At 46.4% G+C, this 21,301-nt stretch overlaps 1 protein-coding gene across 3 annotated transcripts in view; it reads left to right on the top strand.

Moving 5' to 3' along the window:
- Nucleotides 1-21,301, top strand: part of PLD1 (phospholipase D1) — a 60,795-nt gene that overhangs the window by 5,288 nt on the left and 34,206 nt on the right. For 2 of the 3 annotated variants that reach the window (XM_040073869.2, XM_058421897.1), the window contains exons 1-8: nt 10,443-10,462; nt 10,797-10,982; nt 11,313-11,440; nt 11,738-11,883; nt 12,707-12,815; nt 14,233-14,298; nt 19,922-19,980; nt 20,478-20,570. In XM_040073869.2, coding sequence (XP_039929803.1) covers nt 10,829-10,982; nt 11,313-11,440; nt 11,738-11,883; nt 12,707-12,815; nt 14,233-14,298; nt 19,922-19,980; nt 20,478-20,570 — 755 coding nt within the window. In that variant the 5' untranslated portion in view covers nt 10,443-10,462; nt 10,797-10,828. Of the gene's footprint in view, nt 1-10,442; nt 10,463-10,796; nt 10,983-11,312; nt 11,441-11,737; nt 11,884-12,706; nt 12,816-14,232; nt 14,299-19,921; nt 19,981-20,477; nt 20,571-21,301 lie in introns of those variants that run through there. The other variant, XM_040073868.2, reaches the window with a different exon arrangement.

Genomic DNA, 21,301 nt, shown 5'->3' on the forward strand with positions numbered 1-21,301 from the left:
CCGTGTCCTGGGGCTCTTCCTTGCCACTGGCACTGACTCATTGCTGAACCACTTCCTATGAACTTCTCCCATTTTACCGGCTGGACCTCTGGCAGGATTTTTGAAGTCAGAAATACTCATTTTTTCTTCTTCCTGCTTGTCTCTGTCCCACCCAGAAAACACCTGCTGGTGAGCGCAGTGCTCACTGCACTGCATTGAATTGGGTCAGATGAACCTCGCAGCACAGGATTCTCTCACCATCAGCTGGGCTGACTCCTGCTTGAGGCCTCCAGGAAGCTTTAGGGCAGGGGTGGGGGGGAAATAAACCACCAAAGAGTAATTAATTGTACCTTTCCAACACTTTCAGTAGCCTGAGGTGTTGTGGCCATGGCAGCTCGTAACTGCACCCCACTACCTGGCTAAAGCCAACCCTGCTGTTGGGGCTTTTCTTTATTTAAAGCGTTCTTACTCCCAACCAGCTTTGAATGTGACACACAATAGGTGAAACAATTGGATGTTTTGTACTTGTATTTTCCCCTTCAATTCAAGTAAGATGCAGTTACACGATGCAGCTGACTTCACATGAAGAACACAAATCTGCCTTATTTGTGGTTCTTTTGGGTGCACTGGGAAGCTCTCGTGGCTGCTGGGGTCTTCTAGGGAGCTCAGCTGTCCTCTCACTGTCACAGCTGAAGGGCTGCTGAAACAATTTGGAGAGCAGGCAGTGCATCGTAGACTTTTCAGAAAGAAAGTACTGTTTTCTCATTTCTCTTTTGCTATTTATGTAGTCCCCGTGAGATGTTCTGAAGTATATTTTTCCATGACTGAGGTTTCCTGCAAATTGATTTTTTTTTTTCTGTGTCTGTGTCCCACCCAGTGTTAAGTCTTACCAAGAAAGAATAGTAGATGACTCACGGTGGCTTTGAAATCTCTGTGGTTAGACCTGATCCTGCAGAGTTTTGGCAGCAGTTATGGCAAGTGAGCCATTTTGCTCACCAGGAGAAAGATGGAAAGATGGGAACTGCTGTCTGAGCCTGTTTAGCCTTTTTTTACTTCTCTCCCAAAACTTGCATTTCTTCCTGCCAAACAGCTTTTTTTTGTACATGTAGAAAACTCTCTGCAAACACTCTTCTGTGCAGCGCTGCTCCAGAAGGTCATGGCAGTTGAAGGAAAAACAGTCTTTAATTTTTGCCTAATTATGTGCTAAGGTCTGGAGGGTTAAGCTTGTAAGTCATAATATTAATGCTCTGATTTCCTCTAGGAATTTGTGGTAAAAATACTGAAAAGGAGTTTCAACAAAAGGAGAATGAACTGCAGGGTGTCTGCCTTGCCCAGACACCCGTGGTGCTTGTAAGGTGCTAGAGGTCTGGAGTTGTGGGTGAGAGGAGAGAGGAGGCACCTGAGGCTCGATTTGAGCTCTGAGATGACCACCATCTTCCCCTGCTGCCATCAGCGTGCTCCTGTGCAGGCTTGATCGAGGCATTGTTTTTCCCCTCTAGGAAAGTGATTAAAAAAGATTTGTCCACGGCATCTATTTTGTTCTAAGCAAGCTGTCAGTATTGTCAATGTGTGTAAATGAGCTATTTTGCATAAATTTGCAGGTGTTTAGTTGTATTTAAGAAAGAAACATAAGGGAGCTATTCTGTTTCTTCAAATTACTGCTTCATAACAGACAACTTCTTATTGAATTTGCCTGGATTTGATCTCAGTCTGAAACCTCAGCCATCATTCCAGAATTATTTGAGAAATCAGAATCCAGTTACTGTAATTACTTACTTATCCTTAATTCTAATAGTGAATCAAACACTTCAAGGTATAGAAAAATTAATTTTTCACCCATGTCCTAGGTGCAGTTAAGTTCCCATGTAGGGTGTCCATGGGAGAGGCTGGTGTGCGAATCCACCTTGAGCCCTCTGTGAAGTCTTGGGGGCAGCATCACCTCTGCCCTCTGAGCTTGGGGTAACAGCTTCTCTTACAATTTACTCTGGGACTTCCCCAAGCCAACTGTCTTCTTCTTGTAAATGAGATGTTCCTAAATATTTTTTTAGCTGGCTGTGGAGGAGGAAAATGCAGTTCTTGTGAGACCTTAGTGTTATCCTAAATCCACAGGTGAAGCTGTTCAGGAACTGGTTGGAGGTTTCTGAGTGTGAAAGGGAGGCTGAGGGCTGGTGTCTGCCCATGTCAGTGCTGGCTGTGCTGGGGAAAAGCAGCTGTTCTTTGAAGCGTGGATCAGGAGCAGACCAACACCCTCCTGTTGTCACCTCTGGCACCTGCTGTTGCTGTTTTTTGGGAATGATGCCTGATTTTACAACAGCCTTTTAGTGCTGCATGTCCCTGCTCGATGGCGGGAGCTGCAGGCACTGAGCGCTGCAGCTTTAAGAGTAGCCTGGAAAATAACTGAAGTCAAATAAGGATAGAGACATCGAATTCTTGTGGAGCTTATCAGCCAGAATGCATCAAGCACATTTAAAAGCATTGCTAAATAAAACATTAAAAATCACTAGGGAGCTTCAGTTTGGAAAGGTGCTGAATCCAAGTTTGCAGTCAGGAATACAGAAGCGTTTTTGGGTGATCAGAGTGGCTGCACCACATCATGGGGCTTTGCACTTGTGGCTCCTGCCTGTCCCTACCCTGGGCAGGAGCAGCAGGTGACAGTGCTGTCAGGGTGGTGCAGGGCCCTGTTTGGAATGGGGAAGCAGCAGGATTCTGGCTGAGGAGCAGAGAGAGGAGCTGGGACGTACCCAGGGACAGCCTGGTGACCCCAAGTTGCTGCAGTTCCTCTCACCCCCATTAACCAGAGGTCGTGCCATGCTTTGGGTTACCAAAGTTCGTCCCTGGCACAGTGTGTGCACAGTCAGCAAAAGCTTGGCAGAGGTTAATGTTCAGTGTGAGCCGTCACAGGGCTGGTTCACATTGCCAGGAAGGATCAGCATGGGATGGCACTGTGCAAACACCTGTGTGGGCCTGGCACTGCATGTGAGTCCCAGCCCTGCACCTGCCCTTGGAGCTGCCTCTGACACGGAGAAAAGCATCAGTAAAGCTGTGGTGGTGGTCACCCTGCAGTGCTGTCCTCAAAGCTGGTGGTGTCGTGGGGAAGCCACCCTGGGAGATGAACCTGTGCCTTGTGCTCAGGCAGGGGAGGGAGTTGGACTTGGCTGCTCACATGGGAACACTTGAGTGGGGACTACACTAACAGTAGTACTGTTTAGTGGGAGGGTTGCTTTCCTCCTCCATCGTGGCCCTCTGCTCCTGCCAACTGTTTGGTTTTTTTAAAATGGAAATTATTTGAAAAGTTCCATTAAGGTAAACAAACTCCCAGAAGCCAAGACAATGGAAACAGCATTTTATTGAAGTGTTAAAATTTTAGTTAAGCTGTAAGTAAAAATACACGATCTCAATCTGCTACTCCTTTTTGCTGTGATAGCTGCAGGAATTTCTCATTTCTTTGAGCAGGTCACATAAAGGGTCAACAAAATCACCTCCCTGTGCTTTCACATAGAAAAAAAGCAGGAGGAGAAAGAAAAGTCACGTTCCCACTTAATGAGAACAGTTCAGTCTGCGGTAGGGTGGCAGCAGGAACGGGACACTGATCTCCTGACACATACCTGTGCTCTTTGCTGTGATCCAGAGCTGCAGGGCGCAGTGCTGGGCTGAGATCCTGCTGCAGTTGCCGAATCCCTCCTGAGAACAGGCTGCAGTGCTTTCCCTGGAATTAGCCTGGCTGGTAGGAGACATGTGAAGGTCTGTGTTTGCATTTATCAGCTGCCACCTGACCCCACTGTGGGAAGGAGGGAGGGAGGGATGGAGGTGTTGGGCTGCCTGCCAGTGTGCCCGCTTGTCTCCGAGCCGCTGGAATGCCTTGCGGAAATGTGGCTTGGCAGGTGGCAGTTGCTGGAGCAGACGTGGCCCTGGGAGATACCAGAATAGTGTTGAGTGATGTACAGGACATCAGCCCTGTACATATCTATACGTTTAGGTCACAAAAATATGTGCTGTATTTGTGTGATGTGTTCAGCTATAGATAAGAGCTGCAGCCATGCATATCATCCTGTAAGCACCATGGTGGTCCCTGTTAACCCTGATCCTCATGGAGATGGTCACTCTAAGAGTCCTCTGCATTACATTATCACTTTGGCTAGCTCTTTGCTTTTAGGATTTTATATAAAGCTTTTGTGAGCTCTGTCTTGGGCCAAACTCTGTGTGTCTGTCAGCACCCAGAAGTGGTGCATGCTTTGGCCTTCCTGCTGTTTGCTCTTTGCAGCAGGCAGTTTTCCAATCCCCTTTTCCATCAGCCCAGGACTCTATTGACCACTCTGTTGCATCTTGGTTGTGTGATTTGAGGATGCTGAGATGGAGCCGATCCCCAAGGTGCTGTCACCTCGTTTTCTTTGCCCGCCTGCAGCTATAGTGCTAGTGGTTCTCTGGGGGTGAGTAAGCAGGTTCCAGAGGCTCTGGGCATCCCCCGTCCTGGTTTTCAGGGATGTTATGTGCAGTGCTCCTGGGTTTAGGGCTGCAGGATGTGTTCCATGGACCACATCAGGGAGTGGAGGGCTGGCAGCGATCCCTGAAGGATGCAGGGCCCGAGGTGCCAGTGCTGCGCTTAAACACTCTTTGTCCATGCCTGAGGAATCCGAGCCACGGTGATGAATTAGTATGTGTAGTGCCAGCTTTAATTACCAATAAATACCTAATGACTGGGACCGGCTTCCCGGGGAGGCTGCACTTCCTGCAGCAGCCCAGGGAGCAGGATGGTGCTCCTGGGCAGGGGCAATGGGAGCCAGGGCACCCAGTACGTCAGCATGAGATCAGCAGGCGCTGCCCATCCGAGGATGTTTATGTTTTTCCTGTAGTGTTCTGTAAAGCGAATGAAACGAGTCCTTGGGAGGTGCCTGACGCTTAGGCTGGGCTGGGCGTGGGGACAAACCAGCACAGAGGGGCTTTCTGGATGAAGCTGTGGGTTAGTCACCAGTGCCTTACCTCATCCTTTCCCTTGACCTGCCTGGCTTTTCTGTGTCCTTTTCTCTAGCAGAAGTGCCGTGGGATGGATGCTGCAGAGCCCTGTCCAGGGGCAGAAGGGGCTCTGCCCAGTGTGGCTAGTGCAGCAGGGACTTCCAAAGATGAACCTGTTATTTCCAGGCCATCTCAACCTTGAAGCATCTCGTGCCCAGTTGCAAACAGGCTGTGTGGATTCCTGTGACTTTGCTGTTCCTATGGGCAGGCTGGTGGCTTGGCAATAAGCCTCACATGGCAAAGGCTGTGGAAATCAGTAATGCAGAGCCAGGCAACTGTGCTGCAGGAAGCACTAATTGGTTTTTGCTTTTAGAGGTATTGCTGTTAAATGTGGGCACTTTGTGGAAATAATTGTTTTGGAAACAGTATTTTAAAATATTTCGGTTTTATCAGGATTGGGCTACAGATAAGCAAATTAGGTCGGGATGATGTTTCAATGTGTCTACTGTTGATCTGGATTTTCTTTTCCGTTCTCCAGCTCTTTCCAGGGTAGGAGCAATGCTTTGGTTCTTATTCAGGGGCTGTTTTGTGTGTTTTAAAAAACCAACCTTAATCCTTTTGCACTGCCCTGCAGTATGAGCATCCAGAAAGGCAGATTTTCAGCAGGCATCTGCTTTTGCTGTTGCTGGCTGCTGGCTCCTCTGGCTGAGTCTTTTTCATGTACTGAACTGAAGAACAGGGTTAAGGCATTGCTGAGCATTTTTCAACCTTTTTGTCTTTTAGTTTCATAGTTAGGAAATGTAACATGCTACCTACAAGAGCCCTGGGGTTTTGATTAAATATTGAGGGAAAGATAAATCTGTGTGTGTCTGTTTTGCTTTGTGTGAGTAGGGGGATTTTTCCTGGGCTGGAAAAGCAGGATGCTCTTTGCAGGAGCTGTCAGGGATCCTGAGCACAGGGGACGCTTCTTAGCTGTCGTGTAGGGCTGACCCCTGCCCAGGACTGTGGAAGGAATGTGTGCCAGGGCATAAATCTGGGGTGGTGGCAAACCCAGCTTCTCCTGGGAGAGGCAAATAATGCCTTAGAAATTACTCTTATCAGATGAGGGTATTTCTCCAAGACACAGTGTTTCAAAGCTAATTTTAGGTTTAAAATGGGATGGATTAGGAAATATTTACATGCAAAAGATTCATCTCCACCAGACAGAGCAAGAAGCTGTTGAGGGCATTGTGTATGGGAATTCCTTGGCATTTCATTTGGGCTCTTGGTGCCCCTATTGCACCCAGGCTCTTGGCAGCAGCAAGAGGAAAGAGAGAATTCATGGCTCAGATTCTTTGAGCTTTATTTTGTTTGTTTGTTTGTTTTCTGTTTAATAACCTCATCTCACTGCTCTGTTTTGGCCTGAGCCTGTCTGTTCTGCTCCAGGCAGCCTGGGAGGTTTTTTGTGTGTCCCACCATGGGCGCTGCTGCCTGCAGGAGAAAACCAAGTATGGGAACAGAGGTCACTTGTCACAGCCCTTGCCAAAAGGTCGCTGTACTGGGAGAGATGTCATGAGAACAGGAGTGAGATAATTTTCAGAGATTATAGTGTTTCTCACCAGAGGGATAAGAGTTGATACAGAGCATCAAACCCTGGGAGGCATTAGCAGGAAATGTCTGTTTTTTCCTGGATGTATTTTCTCTTCTCTGCTCCCCTGTTTTCTAAATGAAGTTTTTCTGGGTTTCATACTTTGTGTGGGGCTTTTCAGCATCGAGACTTCATTAAGGAGCTGTGATTGTCTGAGCTTGTTTCAGATCTGCCACGATACAGGATAAACTTAAGCTGACCAAGTTTTAGGTAGTCTGTGCTATTACCAGCCGCATACATTTTCACATCAGGACGTCAGTGTCTTCAGAACACAGAACTGTTCATGAATATTTGCAAAAATATGTATTTTCTGCTTTCCAGTTTCTATGCCTTTAAAGCTGTGCTTTTGTTGACCTGTGCAACAAGTAGAAAAAAATTTTCTTTAGTGAAGGCTGAGATGGTCATATGATCCCTGAAGTAATAACTTGGGGTTAAAGCATAACCAAAATGGCAAATAACAAATAGATTACTGGGCTTGCAAAGTTGCAGGATTGAGCTACAGGTTTGCAATATATTCACAAGGGCTCAGGGATTAATATAGTTCATTTCTGGCTTTTAGTCCCTGCAGTTGAAATCTTGGCTGATTCTTGGTGCAGTCACTATTTCCAGTGTATATATTTTACTAGTTCAAGAGGTTTGGGGGCTGTGTGCTGTGGGAACAAGCCTGGGACAGGAGGCAGAGAACTTAAGTGGTGCTTCAAGAGGAAGTAATTAACGTAAGAATTGGGTTGGACCAAGGCAGTGTCAGCAGTTTATGGAGTTTGTAGTATGTGTTTTTATCTCTTTCAGAGTTTAATCATCTCCTTTTTTCCTTGTCTGTTCGTTCTTTCCAATGTTTTCCTTTACTGCTGAGTCTTTTGATTGTATTTTCCTTTGTGCTGCTTTTGCCCTGACAAACTTTGAGCCGGATAAAGCCAGAGCAGCAACTTCCCTCTCTCCAAACACAGGTTGCCACACCAGCCCCTGGATGCCCTGGCAGCAGGTTTGGGGGTGTGGGTGCTGGGGTGCAACTGTTCCCCTCAGCCCTGGGGCTCTGCAAACCCCTCCTCAGGCAGTGCCATGCCTTTGCCATTAAATAGGGCTTTCTCCCCATTCTCTGCTTTAAACCAGCAGTTAAACTGAAAGGGAGTGGATTTAGATTAGATATTAGGAACAAATTCTTGCCTTTGAGGGTGCTGAGCCATTGGTTGCCCAGAGAAGCTGTGGATGCCTCGTCCCTGGAAATGTTCAAGGCTAAGTTGGACGGGGCTTGGAGCAGTCTGGGATAAGGGAAGATGTCCCTGCCTGTGGCTTGGGGTTAGAACTGGATGATCTTTAAGGTTCTTTCCAACCTAAACCATTTTGTTTAGATTCTAATCCAGAGCACTTCTCCCTTGTCCACCCTGCTCACAGCAGCCTTCTGCGGGGTTGCAGTCTGCTGTCACGTTTCTCTGCCTTCTCTCAGTATTGACACTTCTCACAGGTCAAATGCTTTAGGTCTGAGTCTTCCTGTGTTCTGCACTGTCTCTTCCTTCCTGGCTCCCAGGCAGTAGTCCTGTTTGTGCATCTTGGCACAGGTTTTGCCTTTGTTCAGATTGCCAGTTCTTGCCTCAGACCCTGTTTTTTCTTTTTTTCTCTTTTGGCTGTTTGGGTTTTTTTCTTTTAAAAAACCCGCTGCTTATTTTTTATCCTGAATGGCAACAGCTGAATACTGAAACGCAGCGCTTAATCCCTCAGAAGTTTCGTTCTGTTATTTGCATTATTGTTATCCTGTGATTTGCTGGTATCACTTGAGTTTAGTGTCAGAGGTTTATAATTCCCTTCTCTAGTCCGTCAGCAGTGCGAGCAGTGAGTGGCACTGGGCAGACAGGGCCTCCTTGGTGTAGCCTGCCTGGTTTGTGGTAAAATCTTGGATATCTGTGTGTGCTGCCTGTTTGCACCCAGCCTGTTGCAGATTGACCCAGGCATTCCTCAGCTTGCCCATGGGAACGCAGAGAGTGTCCGCGTGGAAACTCTGCCCAAGAGGTTAAATAGCACTTACGGAGCAGAGCCCTGGAAAGCAATTTGGCAAAGCTTTCAGAAGGATGTGGTATGTCCTGTCTTTCCAGCTGACCCCAGTGTCATTCTCCCTGTCCAGGGCTGAGTTTGCCCCGTGTCCTCTGGCTGTGCAGCACACTCCCTGTGACAGGGAGTGTGCCCACTGCCCAGGTTTGTGGGGCTGCTGACAGGGCCGTGGGCAAATCACATTTTCCTTCTCAGCCCCACAATTTGACTGTAATGTCGATGAGGAGAATCTTGCTTCTGGGATTGACTCAAGTCCATCCTGATTTATACCAGGATTTGTCTATGCCAGCTGTTGAAACAGCTTTAGCTTAAAAAAAAAAGAAGAAAATCCTGAGTTATGGAGCCCTGCTGCAGTCCCTTGCAAATAATCATTGCATACACTGGTTAATTGTTTATCCATTAACCAACTGTGTCAATTAATCTGACAAAGAGCCCAGCTGTACCTGGCACCATGGGGAGGAAAGGAGGAGGAGGGAGGATGAGCATCATCTCTCTCTGTTGGCTCCTCTCTGTTGCTCTTCCTCCAGCCCTGCTGATGTGGTATTTGTCTGCTGGTTTCCTTCAAGTGCTGGCATGGCATGTCCACAGTGTGTTTGGGCTTGTGTTCTCTTTGACTATGGAAAACTTCTTTTGGAAGGGGCATTAAGTTTCCACGAAGTAAAAGCATCTTCTAATGGAGAAAAAAACCCCAGAATTGTTTTGTTTCTTAATGTGAATGCAGACAGAAATATAAAGCAAGTTGCTGCTTTATTTGCAGCTAGAAATACACAAAAAAATTTCTTTGTATGAAGTGCTGAGTGGGAAATAGGTTTTTAATTGACCCAGTTTTTCTTGATTCAAGTCTGTGCGCAATTAGATTTTTTTTTTTTATGAAGGCAGCTGCTTCTAGCATGTTTTTTGGCATACATGGTATCAGCCTTATGTAGTAATGAAATAATGGACTTGTTTCAAGAGGAGACAATAATAAAGAATGTTCTTTCAAAAGCAGCTAAACACATGATTTATTAAAATGTTAAATTATTTCCAAGTTACGGCATACCCAGCTCTTGTTGTGGAGCTCACTCAAGAATAATTGCACAGTGTTCTTTGTAGAATTTAACATCAGAAATGTCACACTTTTTTGGAAAAATCATTCTTTAACACAATGTAAGAGCTTCCACAAGTATAAATGGGCATCCTTGTATTGGCTTCTGCAAAATGTGGCCAGTTTGTCCCATCCATATATTTTTCAGTGTAGCTGTCAAGATGTGGCATTTATTGCACAGAGCAGGACAAAGATTTATTTATCATCGCCAGGGAGATACCCAGGAGCTGGAGCCTGGCTGTGTGCAAGGACCAGCAGCCATCTCCACAGCCCTGTGGTGAGATGCACGGCTTGGAGAAGGAAGAGGAGGAGAAGGAAGAGGTTTTGCAAATACATACGAGCAGGGGAGGCTTGTGCTAGTGTCAGTGGCCATGCCTCATATATTGATTAACTTTTGTTTCCCTATTTTTTTTTCTTCTTCCTTCCCCATTTTTCTCGTGACTCAGGCTCCTGGAATGGTTGGGTGGGAATAAGGGTGGGAAGTGCTGTAGTCACCAGTGCCCAAATATCTCTAAGTGCCTGAATGCCCTGGGCATGCAGCAGCCTTTTCCCTGGCTGTGTCCCCATAACAAAGGGACGGTGGCCTGGTCCCCTGCACTCACCTGGGATATTGGAGGAGTGAGCACAGAAGATGTGGGGTCCACCTTGTTGATCCCAGGCTTTCTGGGGGCATCAGGGCACTCCTGACCCCAGAGAGGAACAGTGACTTTTGATCCTGCCAGGAGGATGGAGCCGTGGAAGAGCACGAGGCACGCAGACACCACAGGCAGCTGTGTAAGGTGCATAGAAATAGAGGAAATCTTAATAATGCTGGGAGTTTCCATCGCTACTTCACTCAAGGGAAGAATATGTAGCAAAAACTGATTTTTCCGAGTGAGCTTTTCCTCCATCCAGCCTGACCTGGGAAATTCAGTGAATTAAGTCTGGGATTGGGCCAGGCAATGATACGGTTTGTAGCTTTAGCTACATTTGGCGTTGGGTGTGTAGGATCGCGGTGGCTGGGATCAGTGTGGTAAAGGGATGGAAGGAAGAGGTGTCCATGCATTGCCAGTGGTTTCCTCCAGCCCTGTGTTGGAGGGAAGGTGCTGACAGCTCTGCCCCATCTCTCCCCAGCGCCCCGCGGCTCCTGAGCGCCGGCCCCTGAGATGTCTCTGAGAGCAGAAAGCCATGCAGCCACATCCACGCTGAAGAAGCTCGCTGCAGACATGAGCAACATCATCGAGAGCCTGGACACCAGGGAGCTCCATGTGGAGGGGGAGGAGGTGGACTCGGAGGTGCTCACCGACCCCAAAGGCACGGGTGAGTTGACGCCTGTGGGTTCTCATCCCATGTCCTGCCTGGGTTTAACAATCTGTTGACAGGTAGGCTACAGCCTCAGGGGTTTTGCCAAGCCCAGCACTGACCCTGATTTAGAACCAGGAGGCTCTTAATACTTGATCTTCTCCAGTCCCTTCTGTGTAACCTTGTCTTTGAGCTCTCTTTAATAAAAATTGCTCTCTTTTGCTGGAATTAATGCTGCTGTATAAATGCTCCCATGTTAAAGCATTGCTGTTTGCTGGCTTTCACGCCCTCATGGATTGTTACAAGGCTGTTGAGCTAACAATTTTGTGGGGTTTGTGGTCCTTGCAGTGTGCATTCCCTTCTCTGCCATCTACCACACCCATGGGTTCAAAGAGCCGGGCACGCAGACGTACCTCACGGGATGTCCTGTCCGAGTGCGTGTGTTGGAAGTTGAACGCTTCACTTCCACTAAGAAGGTCAGAACCTCCAGAGATTTTGTTTGATTTCTGTAGAACTGTATTTAAAATGCTGTTTGTGCCTTAATTTTGTGCTTGCTTGTTTGTGGGCTGAGGAAGCAGCAATGCCTGTGTCTCAGAAAACACTTAGGAGAGAAGGTTATATGTCTATTTATAAAATCTAATAAAGCAGAACAAGAAATCATGAGACCGAAAAATCCTTAAGTGAAGTTGAATAAAGGCTCTTTAGATGGGCAGCTGCGGAAAAATGGCTTATTTCAAAACTTGCTTCCCACGTGGTGATGATGTCCCCTGCAGGTACCAAGCCCCAATGTTTACACCATCGAGCTGACCCATGGAGAGTTCGTCTGGCACGTGAAAAGGAAATTCAAGCATTTCCAGGAGTTTCACAGGGAGCTGCTGAGGTACAAAGCCTTCGTGCGCATCCCTATCCCCACCAGGAGGTGAGTGTGCATCCCTGTGAACACGGTGGGCTTTGGGAGATGTGATCTTTTAACTTCTATTATCTTATCTATTTGGCTTCACCAGTCTCATTTACTTTGCTGTAAGGAGATAAAGCAGAAGAATTCAGTCTCCATGAATATTTAGCAGCTATAATAAAAATCTTTAATCTATGTGTTTAGCAGCCATAATCTAAGTGATGCAAACATCTCTCTGCTAACATGGAAAACATTGTCTCATGGGTCATCAGATTTTGAGCTGGATTTTCCTTGAACTTGGCAAAGGGTTATGACAGTGCTAATGTAAATTGATGGAGCTTTGTGGCTTTCTGACAGCATGGGCAGGATGTGGGAGGTATGGGGGTCCCTGGCCAGTCTGGCCTTGGTTCTTGGGATGGCCAGAAATTAGAAGAGGAAAGGGAAAAGAAGTGGGAGAAGAAGTGATTTAGGTTATAGACAAACATTGGGATATAATAGGAAAGGTAAAATTATAAGGGCTTAAGAGCAGGAGGAACATAATGCTCTAAAAACAGGGTGTAGGCTCCCTTTACTTACAAGGGGAAATTGTGGCTGTCAAAAATCAAATTCTGATATTTCTGTGTTGTGTTTTTGTTTGTGAGCCAGTTGGAGCACAATGGCTTCTTAAATGAATCCACACTGTGTTCTTTTCTGGTTTGTTTTTTTTAGCTGTCCTGCCCCGCATGTCAGTTTTTAAGATCTTAGGTGGGAAAACTAGAGGCAGCATTGCAGCAGAGGGGTTAAATATCGAGGCATACAGACACTTGCAGCACTGAGACTTGATGGTGGGGTGTGTTTTTCCTTCCAGTCACACGGTGAGAAGACAATCCATCAAAAGGGGAGAGCAGAGGCAGATGCCGAGTCTGCCGCACACCGCGGAGAGCACGGTGCGGGAGGAGCACTTCTCCAGCAGGAGGGTGAGTGCCCACCTCAGCCTGGGGCCAGAGGGGTGCCCTGAGGTGCAGGGAAGCCTGGCAGGTTGCTTGCAAAGCCACACGCTATCAAAACCCTTGTTATATGCCAGTATTTTGCTTGACAAAGTTTGGCTTTAACAAGTCCACCTTTAATGCCACATTCTCAGCTGTGCAATGATGAGGATGCTGCTCCTGGGGTTCACGTGGGCAAAGCTTTCCTCTGCCGTTGAGGAACCACCGTGAGGCTGGGAGTGGTGGTTCCCCTCCTCCCACCTGCTCTGATTTAGAGATAGACAAGGCACTTTGCGGAGTCAATTTGCGTGATGGAGGCAGCCCTGTGGCCATCAAAATCTGAGAGATTTCAGTGCTGTCCCCCTCTGAAAGAGGAGATGACAGTCAGGCAATTGATGCTGAAGTGAGTAATTTTAGCCCAGGCACACGTGTTTTGTGTAATTTCATCAGATGTTAACAGATGGGCCCTTCCATGGAGAGGGTGGATGTCTTCCTACCTCTTCATTGCAGCTTTGCTGCTTGCAAGTTAAAAACCCCGTGTTTGTTCAGGCTGTGCTTATCATTCTCTTTCTGCTGCTCCCTCCCTCCCTCGCTGGGCTTTGTGCCACTGGAACTTCAAGACCCAAAGGATTAAAGGATTGTGTCTTGTGGCTGTGCCATGCAGAAACCCTGCTGTTCTCGGCTTCTCTGATGTGTGGGAAGTTTGAGGAGAGAGATGTGGGTTTAAAAGAGGAAGAAAACTGTTTTATAGATGCTTTTTATTTTTTAGCTTGTGTTTCCTTTCAGTTTGCTTTGTCCCTTAGCACTCTGCCCAGTTTCCCATGCCCATTCAATTTAATTTTTTTCTTTTCCCTTTTACCATGAGGTTGGAAAGAGATTACTTCTCCCTTAATGGTTTCTTCTCTCCTCCCCTCCTGGCTGGGGAGGACAGGCCCAGCCACTGCTGTCTCTGTGTCCTTGGGACAGGACAGCATGGTCCCTGTGTCCCTCACCCCATGAACCTTTTGTTTTGGTTAAACAGGCTCTCTCAGTTGCCTCTGAGCCTGTTTTCTCACAAAGCTCATTCCTGTGGGTCAGAAACAATGGGGACTGACTTTGGTATTTAAAATAGTTCTGAAACTTTAGCTCAGTCACGAAAGTTGACCTCCAAAGTCACCCTGTCACGGAACAGGTCTGCTGGGGGAAGGTACAAATGCAGAACTAAGAACAGTAAACAACCTATGACCAAACTGTTTATGGTGCTGAGCTATGATATCCTGTGAGCACATAATAATGGATTTATTTATCCGCTCAAACTGAAAAGTGGGTCTGATTTCTTGATTGTTTCCTAATGCCAGATAGTTGGATAACAGGAATTTTCAAGAAAAACCTCCACATCCTATCTAAAGTTTCAACATTTTAATTGTAGAAACAGCTGGAGGACTACTTGACAAATATCCTGAAAATGCCAATGTACAGGAACTACCATGGAACAGTAAGTAGAAATTAGTTTGCTTAATTGTCTAAAGAATATTCACTTCACAAATGCTGAATTCATTGGAAGAAGACATGCAGCTTTTACAGCTGTTTTGTGAGCACTTTGGCTTAGCTGATTTCTCCAACACAGTTGTAATATGATTAAAACCAAAGGAATGACTCAGTGTTAGAGATTGCTGGTATAACACAGTGATAACCTCCTCAAGCTAGTTCAGTCCAGACTGATTGTGCATGGATGATGTAGAGAGATTCTGTTTCATTCTGCAGACTCTTTAAGATAAGTTAAGGTTTTAAATACTTAAAAAATTGGAATCCAAGCCGTATTTGTAATTGCTCCTTCAGTCTGGGCTTTGTGTGTGGTTCTGGGCGCAGATTTGTCTCAGGTTTCTATTCTGTGCAGTTTCCCTGGACATTAGTGACACTGAGTTTGTGTGTGTGGGATACTCAGAGAGGTGAATGAGTATTTTATCAGTTCCAAAGGGGGATGGTAGTTGGTTGATTCCCCCAAGTCAGTAGTTTTTGAAATGAGGAGAGATGTCAAATCCAGCTTCAGGCCTGTTTAAAGTAAAAATATTTCTTTTGAAATTCATCCTTGAATGTTTCTTCAGAAGTCCTTACCTGTCAGCTGCAGCTGTGACATCTCCTGGGGATGGTAATTTATTTCCCCTTTTTTTGGCTGCATAATGACTGTGTTACTTCATCTTTTGTATTACCTGCAAAATCTGATGCACGCACTGAGTAGCTGCCAGGTTTTGTGACATTTCTGAGCACAGAGTGATAGCTAGGAACACCTGGTTGTCAAAAAAGCCAAAAATACAGACTGAACTTTGGGTTCCTGTAGGAGCCAGTGCACTTCCACTTTTGCTGTTGCTAGATATTCTTCTATTTTGCAGGATTTCCATTGTGTAGAGGTGTTGGGCAGATCATAGCTGGATGTTGTGTATAAAAACTTTAAAACTGTACGAGCTCAGTGTTGAGCACTGCTTGTTCCATGGAACAAAGTCCTATTGGAGTTGGCCATTGCACTCTGGATGGCAAAAGCTCTTCAGGCTGAGGCTGAGGAAGCTGCATTCCTTAGAGTGCTTCTCTAGGGGACAGGCTGTGGAGCTTAATTCCAATGCAGTGAAGAGCTGTGTTAGTCTGCATGTGGAAAAGAGTCATCTTTTGTTCTAGAAGCAAGATTGGGACAACTTGGCAATTTTGATCAGTAGCATATGCAGAGCGGGGGAAGAGTTATTTTACAGTGTGGATCCATCTTGTCACTTTAGGCAGGCGTTGCCTTTTTCAAATATTTTGGAACATTTCTGCTCCTATGAGAACGTGAGTGATGCCTTGGCCGGGCTGTGGTTTGAGCCGGGCTGCACAGTGGGGGCGGCCCTGCCTTCCTGGGCAGCTGTGGGGTGCTCCCTCCTGGGCTGAATCGCCCTTCTGTCCCCAACCCCCGGAGCCAGATGTCCCTTTTGCACATAAATTCTCAGTTTATTGTTGGCTTTCGCTGGATTTGGCCACAGAGAAGTGTTCAGGCAGGACTTTGCTGCCAGTGGTGGTGGCACGGGTCCTGCAGGCGATGCTGGAAGAAAGCACAGGGAAGGAAGTGCTTCCTTTAAAACAACACCCAAACAACCCCTGCCATTCTCAGCCAAGACTAAAGTGAAGATTTCTGGCACTTTCCCTGGAGCTGTTTTTGTCCTCCTGAGAACAAAATGAGGGCTTTGCTCTTCCTGTGGTTGAGAAGTCTTTTGCCCGGATGCTGACAAATGCTGTAACTGTCTTAATCTTGGAGCACATTTGGACTTCTTTGTGTTCCCCTTATCAAATCCATGCACTGAGGACTTTTTTAAAATCAGGAACTCTGTTAAATCAGGCCTGGAGTTATAAAGGCAAGCTGAGACCTGCCTGCAGTGTAACCCTTGGCCATTGTGAAGAGCCTGCTTGGGTCAGTAACATCTCTGAGGAGATGTTTTTTACATCTGAGCTGCACAATTTAATGAATTTGCTTTTTTACTTCTTTTATTTTGCGTTTGTGGTGAATTTATTATTTGCCAGTGAGAGCAAACTGCTTTATACACTGTCTGGAGGATGTGCCACATGCACTGAGACTGTTGAGCCTGCAAGTCTGACTTGTGGTTTTGCAGCCCTGAAGTCTCTGATTGGGTTAAGGATCAGGTCCACAGTGACTACATGGCATTGTAGAGGCTGTACATCGTCTAGCTTTTTATATTTAATAATTTTTAAAATTATTTGATTTATGTGATTAAATCTCATGTCTTCTTTCCAAAGCCTTTTTATAGAATTTTTGGGCTGAAGTGCTTTAAGACAGTTACTGTTAAAATGAATGTTGTGGGAATCTCAACGTTTTAACTGTTCACACTTTTTTTTCATGAAAATTGGAAGTTAGAGGAATATAGCCTCAAATTGTTGAGGCTTAATTGGATTCTGTATAAAAATTTTATTAATTGAACCATTGCATTATTTTTGTGCAAGCTCCCATACTTAGAAGATGCTCAAGCAAAATGAAAAGATTTGATTGGCATGTGTGTATGTGTGTAATGGTTTGCATAAACTTTAGAGAGAGTAAAAACCTCATCTTAGGTGAAAGTAGCACAATTAGGAAGAGCTGCAAAGCGAGAGTGGCCGCTGGTTTGCTTCTGGTACAGCCCCTGCCATCTGCAGACCTTTGTGGAGGCCCCCACCCAACCCATCAGTATTTCTAACTATTGCACTTGAAATGCAGGACATGTAGGGGTTTTTTTAATCTGTATTTTGTATAAGCAATTTTCTTGTGTGTGTGTAAGCAATTGTGCTGAACAATATCATTCTGAAGAGTGTGTAATTCCGTGTTAGTGCTGGTGACCAGTGCTAATCAGCTTTTGACGCGTTTCTGAACCCACTAAAAGAATAAGAGTCAAAATGAAAAAAGAGCATGGAGAAGCTGAATCCTTTCTGAAATGCAGATGCTCTATGAAATTTTTACCTACATAAATCATGCATGCTCCACATAGCTGGCCAGGACAGGATGGTTTGAACACCTTGCAGCTGGTTCTCCACCTTCCATAGCCTGTCCTCCTGCAGCCCATCATTCCCGTCCGCCTTTTTATTTTTTTTCATTGCCACAACAATGTCATTGAAGCTGCATTCTCCAGGCCCATATCTCATACCAAAAACATCCTGCTACGGGTCACTCTGAAACCAGAGTGGGATGCCAGATGCCAGGGAGGCAGCTGGGCAGCGCAGGAATTCCGATGTGACGGAGATGAAAGCTCCTGGCTGCCCTGCCTGCCTCTCCCAGCCTCTCTGTGAATGAGGAGCACCTCAGATGAGACACTGTGACAGTAAAAATAGCTAATTGTAACAATAAATCATTCCATCAGATGCTTTGCACTACGCTGGGGAATTTTCCTTCTAACTGCAGGAATTTATTTAAGGGGGTTTTTTTTACCATACCAACGCTTGATCAGTGTGTTGGATGGGCTCCTGTCATTGCTGTTCCAGAGACTGCTCGGCTGAAGGGGAGGTTGCTGTGCTGCCAGACAATCTTTCTCTTTTATGTAGTGGTAGTTCTGTTTCTGCGAGTAATTTTTCCTCTTGGTTTTCCTTTTTGCTTCTTTGAGGACAATTATTTCTCTACATGCAGTGCCCCTCAAATTCCTGCCAGCTTTCTGCTTCCAGCCAGTATTTTCAAAGGGTTTTGACATTTATATGGGTTTTTTTTGTGTGTGTGCCCACTGTGGGAGAGATGTCTGGGTTTCTGATTTGTCTGATAGGAAATGCCATGAAGAAATTAAAATGGGATCCAGACAGAGAAGTGGCCTGAGAATTTGCTTGGGACCTCTGATAAGGGCTTGTAGGGTAACTGGATTTTTTTAGGTGCTTCCTATCCTCTCTGAGTGTTGCTGCAGAAACAGCCGAAACATTGGTTGTCACACTTGGTGCTTTTCCAGAACACTTAGGGAGAACAGAGAGAGCAAGATGGTTGGAATAGCAAGGAAAATAGCATGGAATTACTTGTTCTAACCACTTTCTGAAAACAGGCTGAAATCACCCTAAAATCAAAGCATTAAAATTGCCTCAGCTGAGTAGAGGTTACTTTATGTCCTGGAGATACTCAGAGGAAAGCAATAGCGTCTTTTGTTCTTCTCCATGGCCTTGGCTGATATGAGAAGTTTGGGAAGGTCCCAGGAGCAGCTGAGCATGAGGAAATGGAAGGATCTTCAGTCCTACTGCTGTTTTCTGGGAAAAAAAAAAAATATGATATTAGGAAGGGAGCCTGTGCTAACCTCATCATAATGGCAAGATAGACTTTGACCCCAAATTTACTGATACTTTTTGGTGTCTGAAAATGTCTTTGAGACTTAGGGGTCCACCCATGTAATTCCTGTGCAAAATTGGATTTTGCTGATGAGGGCCCTGAGGCTGGTTTGCCAGAGATGGCAGCGGCCTTTTTCTTGAGAAGAGAAAGCCTTTCCTTGGAGTTGCAGTGGGTATGGGTGGGCATATCCCGCAGCTGGTACCAAGGCTGCCTCCTGTCCCAGCTGCAATCAGAGGCATGGGCTGAGCCCTGGACTGCAGCCCCAGCAGGGTTCATTGCCAAAATGTGCTGGTAGAGGTTTCCTCTGGCTTGCTTCCTGGCCAAAGGGACAGTGACACCTGCCCTCACCCTGCCTTGAGCACCTTTCTGCACTTGGACAACTTGATGTGACAATAAATTAGAAGTGCCTGGGTGCAGACAAGGTTCTGCTGTGCAGGGTGACTCCTTCACAGGGCTGTGCCTGCCCTAGCCCTGTCCTGCACAGGACACCCTGGGAAAATGTTTCTCCCTGCTAAAGGGGGGCCCAGGGCTAATATCCAGCAGACTGCCAGCAATGTCCTGCTGTGCCAAGAAAAGCCTGCTCGGTCAAACTTGCCCAGTGTCCTATTTTTAGAGGTAAATGTAATCATGCTGAGCTTTCTCACTGGCTTTGCTTGCTGTTATGTTCCCTGCAATCCTTGCTGAAGCAGGAGGAGCCATGAGGAGGCAGGGGATTGACTTTGGGATTTGAACTTGCTCTCCTCCTGCCCCACTGTGGTTTTCCTGTGGATTTTCAGTTCCTGGAACCAGATGGGCGGTGATGTGTGTTCAGCACTGACTTGCTGCTGTGGCCCTGGAGGATGCTCATGGGTTGTGGGCCTGGACCCTCCTGTGGTGTCTCCATGGGCTAGGGGGCTTAAAGGGTGCTCCTAGCTCTGGGCATGTGTCCTCATTTCCTTTCCAGTCATTTTGTGAGGTTCCCTGGATGGAGGAGAGGATTCAGGCAGCCAGCCAGGATCACACAGATCCCTGAACAGTGTCAAACTTGAGTCCTTGTTTCAGCCAAAGATCCAGAGGGAGAATACCGGGGAGTCTATGTGATACATTTGAGTTCAATTGTCCTGAAATGTGTTCTCCGAAGTATGTTTAAAATAAACCAACAGAAACTCAACCCAGGTACTTTCCTTGTTCTTCTTGAAGATGCTTAAGTGATGGTGGATAACACCTGCTCAGGACATTCTGTAGGTCTTTATGGCAAGTCACTTTGATGAAGCAAAAAAAATTTGTGGATTTCAGGGTTATAAAGATGGAGGAATGTCTTTTTCTTTCCCAGATGGAGTTTGTTGGAGTAAGCCAGCTGTCATTCATCCACGACCTGGGACCAAAGGGCATGTGAGTTATGTCTTTGTGAGTTATGATTCACTAAGAGCATGGCTTTATACATAAACACTGTTAAAATGAATAGCTTTCCTTTCTCAGCACTAACTGGCTGGGGAATATTTTGCCACCTAGATATGAAAAATTATTACTGTTCAGACAGAAATGCTACAATTTGGAGAAGTGTTTTGGAGAGGGAGCTGCTTTGCAAGACAGTGCTTATGGGGTTTTCACCCCTCCCTCCCTGTTGAGCCGCTTAATTTTCTGCTTCCTGTGCTATAAACCCACGACCATGTGCTTCTTAAAACTCCGCTCTTTCCTTCTGGGGGTGGTATTTTTGTCCTTCATCCAGCTTTCAGGGCACAGCACAGAGGCTGCTTGGCACAGTTGGAGGTGACAGGAGCCAGCCCTAGGCACGAGGGCTGGGGTTTCAGCAAGCACCCCCTCCAAATCCCCCCTGCACCTCCAGGTGAGCCACATCCCCCACCCTGACCCTGTTCCTGTCCTTGCAGAGAAGGGTACATCATGAAGCGCTCCGGGGGCCACCGCATTCCTGGCCTCAACTGCTGTGGCCAAGGGAGGATGTGCTACCGCTGGTCCAAAAGGTATTTCTGGGGTGGCACAGGTGGGGCTGTCACGTGCTCCCTGGGCTCACAAAAATCCCCATTTGTCTTTTTCTCCCCCAAAAAATCTGTGGGAGAGAATCTTGCTTTTTTTGTAAAAGCCACAGATTTTCAGGTTGGAAGGGCCCATAGGCTATTCCCTGCCTCACCCTTCTGTGTATTGGGTTTGGGTTTTTTTTCCTTTGGAGTTCACAGAAGGGGCATGTTATTCTAGAGAAGATCTAGGATTTCCTAGAGCTGACAAAAATGGCAGTGAGCTCCCAGACTGTGCCCAGCTTTCCCTGCTGTGAGACACAGGTGGCTCTGTGCCTTCAGGAGGGAATGTGGCTGGTGACCTGCTCCAGGCAGATTTCAGCCTGGCTTTCTGAGCTTCCCTTCCTCAATTTACAAAATGAAAATCAATTAATTGAAGCAGTCTTTGGACTGCTTCAGGGCAGGGGCGAATCAGACGTGACTTGCAGCACTAAGGACCTGTTTGGTGCAATTAACCTTGGCATTAAATACATTGCCTCTTGCTTATTGCTGCAGGTATTTATCCCAATGTTTTCTCCTGTTTCCATGCCCCTTCCTGCTGCAGACAGACATCATTTGCTGCTCCCATCTTTCTGCCCTCTTGGTGTTGCCTGGGACTGCAGCGCAGGGAGATAGGTGCTGTGGAGAAGTACCTTTGTTACCAGCCAGCCTCCAAAAAATTCAGGGTGTATTTCCTGGAG

This window comes from Hirundo rustica, chromosome 10 (genome assembly GCF_015227805.2).
Source record: "Hirundo rustica isolate bHirRus1 chromosome 10, bHirRus1.pri.v3, whole genome shotgun sequence".
Lineage (NCBI taxonomy): Eukaryota > Metazoa > Chordata > Aves > Passeriformes > Hirundinidae > Hirundo > Hirundo rustica.